The sequence below is a fragment of the Pangasianodon hypophthalmus genome, chromosome 21 (assembly GCF_027358585.1).
Source record: "Pangasianodon hypophthalmus isolate fPanHyp1 chromosome 21, fPanHyp1.pri, whole genome shotgun sequence".
Lineage (NCBI taxonomy): Eukaryota > Metazoa > Chordata > Actinopteri > Siluriformes > Pangasiidae > Pangasianodon > Pangasianodon hypophthalmus.
This window is the reverse complement of record NC_069730.1, coordinates 1,215,158-1,231,773: the sequence shown is the minus strand read 5'-3', so window position 1 is coordinate 1,231,773 and position 16,616 is coordinate 1,215,158. Positions and strand designations below refer to the sequence as shown.

The 16,616-nt window shown below is 38.4% G+C and overlaps 1 protein-coding gene across 6 annotated transcripts in view; it reads left to right on the top strand.

Moving 5' to 3' along the window:
- si:ch211-207d6.2 (sickle tail protein homolog) overlaps positions 1–16,616 on the top strand; it is a 62,818-nt gene that overhangs the window by 24,895 nt on the left and 21,307 nt on the right. For 5 of the 6 annotated variants that reach the window (XM_053227457.1, XM_053227455.1, XM_053227458.1 and 2 more), the window contains 3 exons: positions 10,763–10,913; positions 13,029–13,227; positions 14,834–14,927. In XM_053227457.1, coding sequence (XP_053083432.1) covers positions 10,763–10,913; positions 13,029–13,227; positions 14,834–14,927 — 444 coding nt within the window. Of the gene's footprint in view, positions 1–5,896; positions 5,937–10,762; positions 10,914–13,028; positions 13,228–14,833; positions 14,928–16,616 lie in introns of all 6 variants that reach the window. The other variant, XM_053227460.1, reaches the window with a different exon arrangement.

Sequence of the window (16,616 nt, the reverse complement as noted above, 5' to 3'; positions counted from 1 at the left end):
GGCCTTAAATATTAAATCCATTATCTATTATCTGAGGTTTATTTTTTCCTCGTAACGTCTCTATACACATTTAACGTGAGGTCGTATATGACGGGATCAGATGAAACCACACTTAAAGTTTTTTCTGCCGTTGTTGTGTGTCATACAGTAAACAGGAACTAACTGTAGACAGGAGCTGAAGTTGTGAGCCGAAGGATTTGTCCGAGGAATCGTTCAAGACGATCATTTGGGTTTTTCACTTTACAGCATTTGAGAAAATCTCAGTTTAAATGTCTGCCGATTTGTTCTTATAGCTGAAATCCCACCTCATTTACTAGCTGAGAGGATTTATTTGTTCGTATTTTAGGAAAAAGAACTAAGTAAGTTTGTTAGGGAAAAAAATCAGAAGTGGTTCCAAGCAAAATTGAATTTTGTTTCAAGAATTGCGGCAGTGGGATTTAAAAAACAATCCTTTAACCTGCTAAACAAATTTAATATCGATGATTCTCACATAACATCCGTTCACTCAATTTTATGTCTGGCTTTACAGATCAGAACTTGTCCTGAGCCGCAGCTTGAAAACTTTTACAAGTTGTAACTACAAGCTGTTTGTTAGCGAACTATATATCATGATATATTGCATATTGAAGAAATGTCAAGTATCGTATGATGTGCTGTTTTTGTCATATCACTAAAACCCAATCGCTGACAGTGTAATCGGAAGTGTAGCATTAAAGCGTGTGAATTCATGAGTGTGGTAAAGATGTAAATTAGAATTTGTAGCTGTAATGTAATTAGCGTACTCACAAAATGTGGTCAGATTTACGATCCTGATAGCGACACTTGGACAGGAAAGCTAGTAAAGAGCTGTGAGATTTGATCAGACGTCTCTCGTTTCTCTAATCTTCATATTTGTGATGACGGCGAGGAGCCATATTTCTGAAAGTGTCCTGGTGAGAGTAACTACCCCATCACACCCCCGCCGCTCGCGCAGACCCGCCGGTGCCAGTGCGTTTTCAGCGTGTGTTTTCTCATTGGCTGAAATCCCTGTGCCCTTGGCGCTGAGCGATATCGAACCCGTGGGAGCGATGCCCTTATTTTCCCTCCTCCGATATCCTCTGGAGCCGGAGAGCGTGCCTGAGGAGGCTTGATTTATTCTGGCCTTTGCGAGATTTTCAAAGGCCTGGCACAAGACCAGCGCAGATGAACCGTAGCCTCTTCCAGCTGTGATTAGAAAGCGCAGTGAAGCAGACGAGCGCCTTCAGAGTGCACTGCTTCACTTTAGAGCACCAAAAATGTTAAACAATGAGGTATTCGAGGACATTGATGACATTTCTACAATGCATGAGTATATATAGAGATAGATATATCACAGTATGTGTATATGCTTGCTAACAAATTTGTTAGAGTTTGTTAGAAAATATTGCAGCTACAAACAAAATTAATAATTGCAGGAGCGAGTGGGATTGAGATAGCGTGTTGCATTTTTTTAAAAAAAACTGTGAGAAAGTGAGCGTACTGATTAGTTTGTGTACAAATTGTCTACAAAATTGTTATTAAACGCTGACTGGAAGCTGCTGATTGGATAAAAATTTGTATTGTAACTTTCGTAATCTTTCGTTCTAAAGTTGTAACTTTTTTGTTTCGTTCTTTCGTTCTTCTTAAGAGTTGTAGTTCATAGTTGTTTTTGTTTGGTTTTTTTACATATGCACCCTCGAAAAAAATCTAAATCAAATTTTACAATCAAATTCAAAGATTCAGTACAACATTTTATCCAATCAGCTGTTTCCATTCACAGGTAAGTAATTTCATGACAATCATACATCTGTGTTTTCAAAAAGCTGCTTTTTTTCTTGTCTACTTTAAAGTGTGTATTTGAAAAGATGAGCACTGTTTTAGTGTGGATGGAAAAGCAAAACGGGTTTTTTTTTTTTTTAACCTGAACATTATGACTATTAGCGTTTCTTATTGTGATTAGTGGCAATCTCTGAACTCCCACGAGAGACCAAATGAGGTGACATAAGGAAGCGTTCTTCTGCCTTCTTCTGTGAACTGATTTTTATTTAGACCTACTCCTCTAATTGAGACGTCTCTACACGGATCTTTTTGTCTCCCACAGACTAAGTATCGCATAATGACAGTGTCTGAATGCTAACATATGTTGTTACGGCTTGTGGCGCAAAATGAGTTCCTGATTTCGCCACAGCTGGAACGCCTTTGACTGACGTCATTCACATCCGACACCTTTTTGTGTCGATTTGAAATTCGAAAAATGCTGCGTTCTCCATCTGCTCCATTTCTCCCACGTCCAAACCGGTTTAGTCTTTCAGAGCCTGTTGCTCAACGCTAGTTTTTAATGAAGGCACTGCAGGCTGAGTCATTACACACACAGCGCAGCGAGCCACCTGTCATGCTCCATAAACCTCAGGACGAGTGGATGTGAAATTTGGCAGCGAGGACAATCGAGGCTTTTATTCTCTCCTGCAGCGTGTCGTTACGCATGACTGGCCAGGAAACTTGTACCGCACCAGCACCTGTGCTGAGATACCATCTACCACAGCACCTCCTGCGTCTGTCAGCACACGTGTGTGTGTGTGTGTGTGTGTGTGTGTGGCGAGAGTGTGTGGTGACCCTGCTGAAAAAAAAAACAATAGAAACCCTCAGATAATTTGTAATGGTTTTAATGGTTATAATGGGGATTGTATTGGTTTGAATGGAAACTGTAATGGTCCCTGTTTGTCTCTACTACTAATTTGTTGCCTTCTGCTGGTGGCATGTTGTTTCTAGTGGAAACCATTAAGGACCAGTAATGGTGATGGTTTTACTGGTTACCTGATGGTTTGTAATAGTACTTGTAGTGGAAACTATTAGAATTTCTGTGATGGTTTCTACAGTTTTTTTTTTTTTTTTCTTTTCAGAAGGGGATTGTGTGTGTTTGAGGGTGTGTGTGTGTGTGTGTGTGTGTGTGTGTGTTTGAGGGTGTGTGTGTGTTTTATGAGTGGAAGTGTGTATGGGAACTAGGTGAAGGCGTTATCTGTGCTGCTTTGGGTTTCACTGCATTCCAATACACACCCTTAATGAGTCTCTCTCTTTACACAGATGTGAATTGTTATTATAATTATTATTATTATTTTTATTATCCATGTAGCACATTTATGGATGGTATGATGATCAATCCGGTACAGTGGTATGAATTAAAGGAACTTTAATCTTATCCCCTGGTGTTGGGTTCTACATAAAACCTTTAATGATTCCTCCAAAGCGACAGTCAAAGAGCACTTAATGGTCCATCTTTATGTAATTTTATAAAGAGTGTAAGGAGTTATACTCGAATGAAACACCTTTACCTGAGAAGATGATGTATATCTAGGGCTGGACTGATATGAAGATAGGACGATATAATATCCGTATCGTGATAAATTATGTCACAATAGACTATTCTGAGATGTTATGCTATTGTTATATCTTATTAAATTTAGCTAATTTTTTTTTTTTTACTGTTTTGAATAATTAAAATCTTTCCGTTGTTTTAATTTATTTTTGTAGGAATTAGTTTGATGATTTAATGGTTTCTTTTAAATGCAACTCTTCTGTTTGCTGGCAGTTTGTCAGGAAACCTTTATATCGTGATACGTATCGTATGGTACTTTGTAGAAATGTCCAGAAATATCGTGATATGACATTTTTGTCATTTCGCCCACCCCTGCGTATAACACACGGTGCACGCAGAATGCGATACGGCCGAGCGAAAGTCACACTGCTGGAGTGTCCGCACCGGTTTACGACTATTTTAGTGACGTTTCACCTCCGGAGAGTTGCGATTGGTCGATCAGTAATCAAATTCATGTGACGATGTGATGTAGAGGCAAAAGTGTTCTCACAAATTTATTTGTCCCGAAGGAGAAAGCTAATTACTGTGTAGTACACGATCTGTGAATCATTAGCTTAAATAATCAATTTTAACGAGGCTCAGAGCCAGTTATTAAAACACACTGATGTGTATCCATCCACAGAATTACAGGTGTGCATCTATATTCTATATATATATTCTTATATATTTATATATACAGTTAAAGTGTGAAACAATGTGCAGCGTTAGATCTATTTGTTGGTCTTTCACAAATGAAAATCGAATATTTTTTAATTTCTGAGATGTGTGTTAATGTGTAGGACAAACAGTGCAAAAACACCCTAGTTAATTTTTATTAAAAATAAAAAAAATAAAAAAATATATTTTTTATAATGAATAATGATAAAGCAGTGTTCAGTCAGTGTTGGACTGGATTGCTAAATTTTATGTGGTTTGTCTTTTTTTTTAGTATTTTTTAAAATGTATTTTCAACAAGAAATTGGATTTAAAGGATTTAAACTGTGATACAAACTTTTGGCAATGACGCTGCTACTTTGCAGAGAGTTTATAAGAAATAAAATGATTAAAAAGAATGAAAATACAGTAAAGAACAGTTTAAAAATTAGTAAAACAATAGTGTAAAACAAAACAAAACAAAAATAAAAAAGCAGTGGACCAAGAATGGAGCCCTGAGGAATACCACATGACTATGAGCACGAGTGATGCCTGTAGAGCCGATCTAAAACTCTTGGATGATGGTTGAACGTACAAACAATACAAATGTAAAGGTGGGTTTTTTTTTGGTTTTTTTAAGAACGTATTCAGTGACTCTTTGGTCCCTGAGGGACACCCAGAATTCCCAGCTCAGAAATGTTTGTTAAGATCGTTTGTGTTGAGAAACTCATCGAACGTTTCACATATCACATACAGTCTTTAATTAGAAGGAAGCAATTAGCTTGATGGAAATATCAATATAAAACATTATCCACATTATGAGAATAAAACGTTTGGCTTTAGAATGAAGCTTCACCACAGATCGTTTTAATTACAGTCCTCTGGCGCAAGAACTGAATTATTTTGATTCTGCAACAGTTTGTGCATGTCGCAACTCTGCTCCACTTCGGTGTCCAAATACAGCAATACGCCGGAGTTACACCCTTAATCTAGCCGTAGGCGTCTAGTCGCTGTTTTGTGAAATAAAAGGACAAGGATGTTTTTGAGGAGTGCAGGCTTTACTGGCTTCAGGCGTGTGCTGATATTAACTCTGTATATTACAATAACTGGATACATTTCCCTTCATTATGTTTTCACGAGATCGTATTTCAAATTACATTACACAAAATATTCTTTTGTCCTCCATGTTTTTTACACTTTCATGGAACTCGTCAGCTGAATTGCATGTACATTAGAAAGTTGTTGATTGGCCGATTGTTTTAAATCCACCTGATTATTTGTTTAAAAAAAAAAGAGCAAAAGAGTACCCAGAATCATCCCTGCATGTCCAGCGTGTTTTTTTTACATTTTTGTTTGGTGAACTAAATCATGGGCTAAAGGTGTGTGATTATGACAAACATATCATATGATACTTTGAGACATTTCTAGGGTACGTAGTATGTATGATGATATACATGACTGCTAAAGCAAAACAGCCTTGCCTTTAAACAAAACTATGAAGTTTGAAGTTATTCTTACTTAATGTCTATTACAACTGGAAATCTTTTGCAAATCTGGACATTTTTGCGGGCTCCAGAGCGACGCTTTATCATCTGGAGATCACAAGTTTGAATCCTGACGATGTCTCAACCTTCTGTGGCTGGGAGTCTTCAAAACTGAAGCAAAATTGTCTGTGCTGTCTGCATGGGAGGGGCATAACTCTGTCTCTCCTGTCAATCACAGCGCTTATGTATGTGGAAGAGGGCAGATTGCAGCTGAAAAAAATTGGGGAGAAAATATGATTGCAGTTGTTTGTTAAAATGTTTAAGATATCAGGACACCTGCGATATCTCAGAAAAGTGTGTTGAGCCACAGTTTATCACAATATTGATAATATATTGTTATATTCCTCAGCACTACAGTGGACCCAGAATGGAACCTTGAGGAACACCACGTGAGTGTATGCTGTCATTTTGTCCTCCATGTTTTTACACTGTGACGGTGCCCTTGGAACTGAATTCTGAATGAAATAAAGATTACAACAGACAAAGTTGTAAATTATTGTCACACACCTCCGCCTCATATGCTTACAGTGTACACACACACGTATATATGCACACACAAACATCGTTTCACCCTGTCCATCTGTAAAGCTCTGACAGGATAAACCTGCTCTCTCAGTGAACTTCCTGCACGAGCCGTGTTCATTAGCGCCTTTATGTCCGGGGCTTTGTGTTGAAATGTTAATGACTGGAATCGTCTCCCCTTTCAGTGGGTGGAAAAACTTTTGGCACCGTAGCAGAATGTCAGTCAGCACGCTCTTCTGGCCTGAGTGTGAAGTATTTCATGTGGAGTTGGGTTTGTGCCAGGAAATACATAAATTATTGAGATGTTCGACATGAATATGGAGATTTAGGGTTGCCAGGTCTGTGTGAGGAAAAAACCTCAAGGCAAAATAAATCCATTTCCAAAAACTGTTTGCAGAAATCGGACTGCAGTGAATCCTAAAGGTATGACCATTACCATCATCACCAAATATACAGTAATGTAAAGTAAAGTTTTGGATGCTAAAATGGTATTATTATTATTATTATTATTATTATTATTATTATATCACTTTGAGAATGGCCAGACACTTAAACCAGTTCACTGACAATAAGCAATTCATGCACTGAAATCAGTCCAGTTTTTAATTCATTTTAGTGGATATTATTATAATTAATATATTTCTTAGAATAATATAATGTTATTTCTTATTTCTACTAATAAACCATTTCACCTGTTCAGCTGTTAATATGGGTAATTTATCTGAAATTTACTTTGAGATTTTTATGTAACAAAAATAAAAATATTTAGCTTATTATTTAATCTAGATATTTTACTCATTTCAAGCATATTTTATTGGATTTTATTTTACGCTCAACATCTGGCAGTAAAACAAGATAATATGAAAAAAAAAGGGTTTAAAAATCTCATATAATAATCTCAGAATGAAAAGAAGAATGATGATCAAATAAATAATCTTTTGAGTGACTACATTTTAATCACATAATTGACCATGTAATTACTGTTCACATTAACAAAACCCATCTAGGATAATTAATTAATCTAATTACCCTGAACCTGTGGGTAAAAAAAAAAAAAAAAATCTTGGCTGCCAGTCAATACCGTACTGAAAAGCACAAACCTGGCAACCCTGCTCAGATTACTGGTGCCTGTTGTGTTGTTGCTGTAATTGTAGTTTGAATAGCAGTGTTGGTTGTGTGCTGTTTGTGGGCGCTGGGAGGTTTTGTGGTCGGTTGTGCAGGCTGTTAGAGGTTGGGAAACTGGTCCGAGTGAACAGGAGACTCGCTGTTAGTGTTTTAAACTCTGTACCAGTTCAGCGCCTCGTGTTTTGATTGTGGTTTTGAAGAATGTGCTGCCTTTCTCTCACACATTCCTGCAGCTCATAACAGCGAGTATGAGCAGTCAAGCTAAAAACCATTAAACCACGCTGCTCTTTCATTTCTGGAACTTTCTGACACTGCTGAAAAAAATTCAATGATGATGTACATTTGCATACGCAGTTCAGTGCTGTTCTTAAAACCAGGGTTAGACTCCTCAGCTCTCTGAGCGTCTGTTTTGTTTAAGTTGTTTATTAATATAAGCTGTAGATACTATTCGTCTATGCAGACAGATCATCTACGCAGAGTTTTACATTTTTAACTACATATACATGTAAATGCCACAATACAAGTACAAACAGGAACACACAGGAAACAGAATATGAAGATATTTAGTTGTGAATTATTTATTGAAGTGAAGTATTTATGCAAAAAAATAAACTTCAAGTTCAAGTGGCTTCTGTTTGAGCTGCTTCTTGTTTTGTAATGTGCGTTAGATGATCCAGTATTTACGTGGGGAAAGTTACGTGTATTCAGAGTCGGGCTACGCAGAACTTAAATCCGTTTTCTGGGCCCCACATTCAGACTATGCATCCGTAGTTGTAGGATTTTTCTCACGCAAAAGAAATACTAAATGATGATGTCTGAGCAAGACAAAGGTGATTATATCACGCTTTTAATTCACTGTTTTGATTTGCTGAATGAATAAAATAAACCTGTCCCTGGTTGGAAGGATAAGCTGACCGAACACTCTTCTGCTACACTTACGAAGAAACTTGAAGTTCATTCATAATTTTATTCGTAAATAATTCACTCTTTGAGATGTCTCTGATTAAGATGTAGCATATTGATGTATTTAATATTGGCCTCAAATATTGTTTTTGAGTATATTTACAGTCAGAATATAAATTTCAGCATGACATATTGTAGTTACATAAAACATGTCAGACAGTGGCGCTGAACAGGAAGTTCAAGGTCAGAATCGTGCGTAACTGAGACACGCCTCTGTTTTAATTAAACTCCGCCCCACACTCGTGTGTAACTCCTGTGCAGCTCCTGAATAGCGCTTAAGTCCGTAATTACGTCTGAGGTTCTGAATAGTGCCGAGGGTAATTTAGATATTAAAGTGAATACCTGGATGTACAAACATTCTGATTAGGTCTGTCGAGAACACAGTTCCCTTCCAAGCTATAAAATAAAAACCTTAACAAACACATCATAATATTTAAGCTTTATCCTTTAACGTTTAGCTCATGAGCGTTACCGATCTGCGAGTGACCCCAGCAGTGATGAGGAATAGCAGGAGTGTTTTTCCTCATGAATACTGCACTGAAAGAATCATTCAGTCATCTTCAGTAAGCACTTTATCCTGGTCATGATTACGGTGAATCCAGAGTCTGTCCCGGGAACACCGAGCACGAGGCGGGAATACACCCAGGACTCCGTACACACACTCATTCACACCAAGGGGTTATTTTAGCCCACTTTTTGGGAGGTGGGAGGAAACCGGAGAACCTGGAAGAAACCCATAGAACATGCACGGAATCTCCACACAGACTATAAGCCATAATTCCACAACTTAAAATTTATTTTAAAAGTGAGTGGTTTTATGTTTGCCTCTTAAATTTACTTTTTGTGAAAAATAAAATGCTGTATTGACAAAACCGTAACTTTTGACAATTTGTTTTCGTGAGTAATGATACAGGAAGTGGCTGCGAGGCCAGACTTGAGTTTGCACCACTTCTAAACCAGGTGAAATATTAAAAATAACATTATGACCTTATTGTTTATTAACCTGAGCTGCTTCTAAAGCTGTTTTGGCGCAGCTCTGTAAAACGGATCCGGGCCGGATCTGGAGCTGATGCAGATCTGTGTTAGGCTGTTCTCTGGGGATTTTTATTCATACTCAGTAGCTCTTTTACTTTTAGCTCATTTACATGTAGCTCATTTGTCTGGCAGTTTTATCTAAATAAAAACTGAGACAGGATAAAACAGCTGTTGAAGGATAAAGTCTTGCTCAGGGATTGAATGGTAGCAGTTTGCTGGTGCTGGGATTTGAACTCACAGCCTTCAGTTCAGAAACCCAACCTCTTAACCACGGAGTCACCATATCCTAGTAGAGTTTCTACTTGACCTCTCAGTAAATCTCTCTAAATTCTGATTGTTGTCACAGATTTGCAGAGTGACAGGGTGTGTGTGTGTGTGTGTGTGTGTTAATCGCAGCTCTGCCACTGCACACAAATCACATTTTTGTCGCGCAGCAGATGAAAAAACTGAGCTGTAATTGTGTTGACAGTTTGTATTTCATGCAATAAAGAGGGAGATTCCCTCCAGCAGCCTGCTGTGTGTGTGTGTGTGTGTGTGTGTGTGTGTGTGTGTGGCAGTAAACCTTCTAAAACCCTTTCTTCATTTTTATACAAAGACATTTCACAGATGTACAATATTATTATGATCCTGTATTTGATGAAAACATAATTTTTTTCATCAGAATCGTATGTTTCAGTGCTTGTTAGTCTCATTCACAGACGCCTTACTGTAATAATAATAATAATAATAATAATAATAATAATAATAATAATAATGGTAATCGCAGGAGTCTTGCACTATAGTAATTTTGGTTATTTGCATACAGAGTCGTTATGACGAGCTTCCAGAAGAATCTTTCCCGCACACGGAGGTGGAAAATGTGGTCGTTCTCAGAGCTGCTGGTTCCATGAGCTAGACTTTAAACATTTAATAATTTATGACGAACTGCCCACATGATCGCTGTGGTTTCAGAAACACACACACTTTGCATTTCCTCGTGTGTGGAGGATCAGGAGGAGGAAATGAACATGTCCTGTGCTATTTCTGTCATTCTTCATGTCTCTATCTGTTCTCCTCGTCTCCTTTACAGCCACCAAAAAGCATTTAACATGACTCTGAGATTTCCCATCATGACTGAGTTTAACTCCATAACCTCCCAGGATGCCGACTTTAAAGTGTAAGGAAAAAGTTTGTGAAAATTCAGACAGATAATTTGACATTTACCTTAAATGCACTAACATTATGAAAAAAAAAACGTTAACTTCATTAGATTTGTAGATTTAAAAACTAAAAAAGCACTGGAGACTCCTTCCATCAGTGTTTAAATAAACGTCTCCTTACTTCAAGAAAACTTCACCACATCAACAATTTTTTAAATCCGTTTCTTATTAGTGGAGCGTACGCCGTACACGTCCCTGTGAATGTGCTGTTACTATGGAAACGATAACGCATTAGAAAGAGCGCATTAATATGAACCTGTTGGTGAGTGTACTCTCAAATACAGCGCGGGACGAGTGACGATAGTTTAAAGTTCTAATCTAATGTTCTGACATTGTGTGTGTGTGTGTGTGTGTGTGTTTCTCTGTTCCAGATCAGGACTCAGGGTGTTTTAGGGGAGCAGGAGTGTGTGAGAGACGTCATGTCTGAAGGAGAAGCGCTCGCGTCCTTCACGCGGGGCAGCCGCACTCGCGCCAGCCTCCCTGTCGTCAAGTCCAGCAACCACACCAAGGAGCGCTCGCTGGGTATCACCGCTTCCTCTCTCAGATATTTAAACATTCTTCAGCTTCATCGTGAGAAACGTTCCGTTAATCCGAAGCCAGGATGATTTCGCTTTGCGTTCACAGATAGCGAAGTTGGAATATTTTTCTTAATTTGTTTGTCTCACTGTAATGGGATGGGACTCGATTTTTTTATGCATCTATGCATTTCAATTTTTAATTCCTGTCTCAAGTTTCTAAGTATAAACACTTTTAAAGAATACTTTAGACTTTTCGTATGTGAATAGTGTTTATTTTTTATTTGAATTCTTTGGTACTATTGACCGTTTTCAATTTTTTTTTAAAAAAAGTATCGTTGAAAAGTCTTCAAGTATCATGACGTGACTACTCGCTGATGTGACGATTCAGTGACGTGACGATTCAGTGACGTGACGATTCACTGACGTGACGATTCACTGACGTGACGATTCAGGGATATAATATCACTCATCCCTAATCTCACTTTTACTTGTTTTTGTGAGTGTCTCTAGAAATATGCATGCATCATCACATATTTGGCTTACAGGAAAAAAAAAAAAGTGTTTCATAAACTTTTACTTTCCACTTTTGCTTTTCTTCACACCGTTTTCGTTGTCAAATTGTTTGCGTTACCAGGGAAACGCTTCCGCCAATCACTGACTACCGCCAATCTGACAGTTCTCATCAGGCGGAAAATCTTTATTCAATAAAGATATACATTTACTACATACACTTTAAAATCAAAGAATTTTCTCCAAACTGCTTTCTGACTTCTTTCTGTTCGCCATGGTGTGCGGTGGTGATGTGTTTTTTTTTTTTTCCACATTAAAAAATCTGCCACTGCTTGTTGAAACGGTTTAGTTTGGAAGTTAGGTGCGATTCCTCCGTTTGGAGTCAGATCCCATTACGTCTCTCTTTAAACACAACACCGAGGCGAGCAGAAGCCCGAGGGTTGGGCTGAGCGTGCACCAACAAATAAGCTGGTGTTTAAGAGAAGCCGAAGTTTTGGATCGTACCATGTGCCGTGTGTGTGTGGGGTGTTGTTCCAGTGGTGTTGAGCTGAATCAGAGCCACGGCACTGCTGGGATTTATTTTGATTTTAAATAGCAGGGGTTTAAGATTCCCTCTCTCTCTTTCTCTCTCTCTCTCTCTCTCTCTCTCTCTCTCTCACACACTCTCACACACACACACAGTCCAGTTTATACTCTTTACACTTCAGTAAATATAATGTGGTTTAAACTGATAATTAGAGGCTGGATTTAGCTTTTACTGAAAGTAAGACTGAAATAAGAACACAGATATTAACCACATATGTTTGGTCTGGATTTTACTTTCACCACTGAAATTCTTTACAAATCTCTAAAGTCAGTCCAGCTCCTTATTTTAACTTAAAGAAGTTAGCTAGTGACTCAGAAAATCTTCTGAAATGAACACAATTATAATAAAGACAGTTTATTAGATTAGATTCCTACATTAGGACCTTTTGATATTTTTTTATATATTTAAGATGTACAGCAGATATTTTTCCAGTAATGTTAAAAAATATATAAAAATGCACTAAATAAAATACAGTACAGCTGTCAGAATACTGCACATATTAATTACAGTAATTAACCTGGAACTGTAAATTTACAGTCATTTCTTTAACATGCAGATGACTTTACAGGGAAAAAACAGTCCACACCTTATAAACAAATATTTATTTATTTATTTTTTAATGAAAAAAACCTATTTTTTCTTACTCAGAATTCAAAAGCAGTGATGTTGTGTATAGATGACATGGAATTTATTGTTTGATCAGTTTAACAAAGGTGCCAATATTTACAGTTTCGCCGTAGAGGTTAAGATTTTTGAGCTGTTGCTATGGCGATATCGGAGATATCTGATCAGTCTGCTTGTCTGTGTATTCAGTAAAAGCGTCGTCAGACTGCGGTCTACAGACACACGCTGATAAAATTCCGCTTTTTGTCTCTGAATGCTCGGATTGTGTTGTTAGCGATGTCGGCTGAGTTAACGCCGGTGTCACTGAACTCTACAGTTCTGCGTACTGCGTGATAAGAACCTGTACAGTAACACGCATGGATTAGTTAGACAGCTGTGGGTTCTCTCGGTGTTCTCCAGGTGTTCTGTACCTGCAGTACGGCGAGGAGACGAAGCAGATCCTCATGCCTAACGAGGTGTCGAGTGCTGATACGGTGCGCGCTCTGTTCGTCAGCGCTTTCCCCCAGCAGCTCACACTCGCGATGCTCGAGTCGCCCAACATGGCCATCTACACGAAGGACCACGTGAGAAACGTCTACTACGAGCTCACAGACGTCAGGTAGGTTTACTTTTTAAATATTAAAAACGTTAATTCATCAAACATGAGTATTTTTACACCTAACTTTAATAACGTCCATGCCTAACAATACTGTGTTAGTTATATATTGCGATATATTTTGTAAATGATTATCAGGTCATACCTACTGCTAATTCCTTACACACACACACAAGCTACTTTATTTATTTATTTATTTTTTTGTCTTATAAACTTGGTGAGAGAGTAAAACAGAGGCTGGTGAAGGAACGACTGTTTATAGCTGCTATAACGTAAGTGAGAACAGGAACTGACATTTTGCGGATGTTCCACATAACTATAAACCGACAAAAAGTATGACTTGTCGTACTTGTTTTTAAATGTTAAAAAATTAAAGTAATTGTTGACAAATTGCTGTGGTGTAAGAGGAATAAAACACTTGGGGGCATGCTGTTATAGGAAAATAATCAGCGTGAGAGTTTTGGCAGTAACTCCGCGTCATCACGCCACCCTGCTGTTGATTGTTTTCTTAGAACAGCAGCACGTGGAGTGTTTTATTGCTCGCTGTCAGTGCAAGCTGTTTGTGACTACAGTAAAAGCTGGAACCCGTGTCATCTATATTATATATGATACACTGTATAGAACATAATGAGGCATTATACAGTTGATTATGCAGCTGATTATCTGCAGCTTTTTGAGCATAAACGCTCCTGCAGATCTCGGCGTAATTACTTTTCTGAAAAACATCTGCCATTTATCCGCATGTTTATGTTTTTTGTTCGTGCCTGTTAAAATAACAGCGACGTGTTTTGACAGACGGCTCAGGCGTGTGTGTTGACACACGTTTGCTCCCATAACTTTCAAACGTTGAACAGCCACGCCCAGCTCTTCACAACACACACACACACACACACACACACACACACGCTGGATCACTCTCTCTTTCTCTCTTTCCTGTTCGACTGGTGTGTGAGCCGCAGGGGACGGTGCAGAGGAGGGTGTGGACCTGAGAGCCACCCAACTGTCTGCACGCAGCCTCGCACACGCACTACTTTTTATCCATTTATAGTTGCATTTAATGTGGAACGTTCCTGTTATCACTCTATAAACAGTTGCTCCCTCACCAGCCTCTCTGATCCCTCTCAAAGACAAAAACACTGAGAAACAACAGAAGTGTTGAATTTACTATCATGTGTAGCTAAAACACTTTTTTTCCCAAACTGACACTGGAGAGACTTAATTCTTAATTCTTATGTCACATTTTAAACATCACCTTCAGCGCTTGAAAGCTTGTTGAACACAGAAACAAGGGGCGGGGCTTAGCGAAGGATCACTTGAGCTTAAAAACTGCTGCTGTGAATCCCTGACTGTTAATGGCGCAGACGAATCATCCATTGGTTTACGTTTTATTTAATTGTTTTGATGATGATGTATCCTGTGGGCGTGGCCTGATGCGATAACGCTGCGATCATGCCTGAGATCAGATGATCACACCCCGTATTCATTCATTCATGTGTGTTAAAATACAGATCGAATCAGTGAGTTTGTTGTTACTGATTCATTCAGCGGTGAAAATGATTCTGATTCCGAATCGCAGGCGTCGACCTTTTCTGTGTTTTTGTGTTTGCAGGAACATCACGCCGCACTCCTACCTGAAGGTTTATCACAAAGACCCCAATCAGGCCTTTAATCACAACTCGAGAAACAACAACGGAGACGCCAGAGTGAGTGAAACATTCACACCTCCCTCTCACACACACACCACACACACACACACACACACACACACACACACCCCAAGGTTACACTGCTTCACCAAACACACTGCTGCCATCTTTAAGGAGTTTTTCACAAAAAAAAAAAAAATGACAAATTCGTTCTAATATGTTCATATCAGCGCTATTGTAAGTTCTCTACGTGATTTTGGAGATAGGAAAAGAATGATCATATCATATGTTTTTATTTTTTTTTATGATGTCATTACACTGCTTTTTGTAAACTTGTGTAAACTTGTGTAAATCTCGATCTTATTTTTGGTTCCTTTCCTGTAAGAGCAGTAAATGCGACACACCGCTTCAGGAGGCCAGACAGTGGCATTAGCATTCCTGCTAGCATGTGGTGCGGATTAGCCGCTGTAATTGGAACCAGACCTGCTGTTATTTGTGGTCTAATGAAAGCCATGTGTAAAGACTTTACAGGAACATTTTATCGTCTCGTATCATCGTATCACTCAGCACAACTGCCCATAAATTCAGGACTTTTTTTTTTTTTTTTTTTGTCCTTTCCTGAAAATTGTTTTTATCTTATCAGTTATGAAAAATGCGTGAAGTTAGCATCGATCGTTTAGCTGTTTTTTTTTTTTTTTTACTTAACGGTAACACGTTAACGTTGCCACATAAAGTAGCAGGAAATATGGTGTAAAGTGTATGATATGATTTATGACTGTGAAGCTTATGATCGTTTTGTCCAATTTTAGCCCCGCCCACTTTACGTTAAATGAAGCAGAGAAATTCTAGTAAACGTTGGAAAGTCGTTAATTATTCAGATTTTAAGATCAGCTCACAAGAAGCCTCTGGAAAGCATTCTCCACCCAACCTTACGCTAAAATGACATGTTTATCCTTTTAAGAAAGGTACAGCTTTGTTAGCCTCTATGTTTCTGTGGGGGCGGAGCTAATTTGTTCATTTTAGGGCTGAAAAAAATGTTAAAGAAACAAAAACTGAAGAAATCAGCAAGATCTATGACACAGCGGTTCTGTGATTCAGAGTCTAATCGGTGAAGCAGAGTTACCGTCACCACCGTGAAGTTGATTATGTTCATACAACAGCACGTCTCCTAGAGCGACAAGTCATACTTTTATCCATTTATAGTTACATTTAATGTCTAACGAGTTAGTTCTTGTTCTCACTTACATTATAACAGCTATAAACAGTCGTTCCCTCACCAGTCTCTCTTTTTTTTTTCCCTCTTTCTTGAAGTAAAAAAACGCAGCTTGTCATGTTTCCACAAACCGTAAACTCACGGAGTCTTGAAAATGTCGGAAAACTTCAAGTTACAACTTCACCTCTGACACTGGAGACTCCTTCCTTAAATGATAAATAAACATCTCCTTACTTCAAGAAAACTTCACCACATCAACGATTTTTTTTGATCCGTTTATAATTAGTGCAACGTCTGTCGTACAAGTCCCTGTGAATGAGCTGTTACCATAGAAACGATTAAAATCAGCACTTTCTGACCAATCAGAATCCAGCATTCAGCAGCAGCGTGGGATAAAAGGTTACATGGTGAAGTCATGATGAAATGAAAGCAGTTTTTTTTGGTCCTGCTGTTTTTCTCGTGTCTGATACTCGGGCAGTTAAAAGACGCCAGTGATGTCGATTAGGGACGCAGCGTTACCACAAATTGTAGTT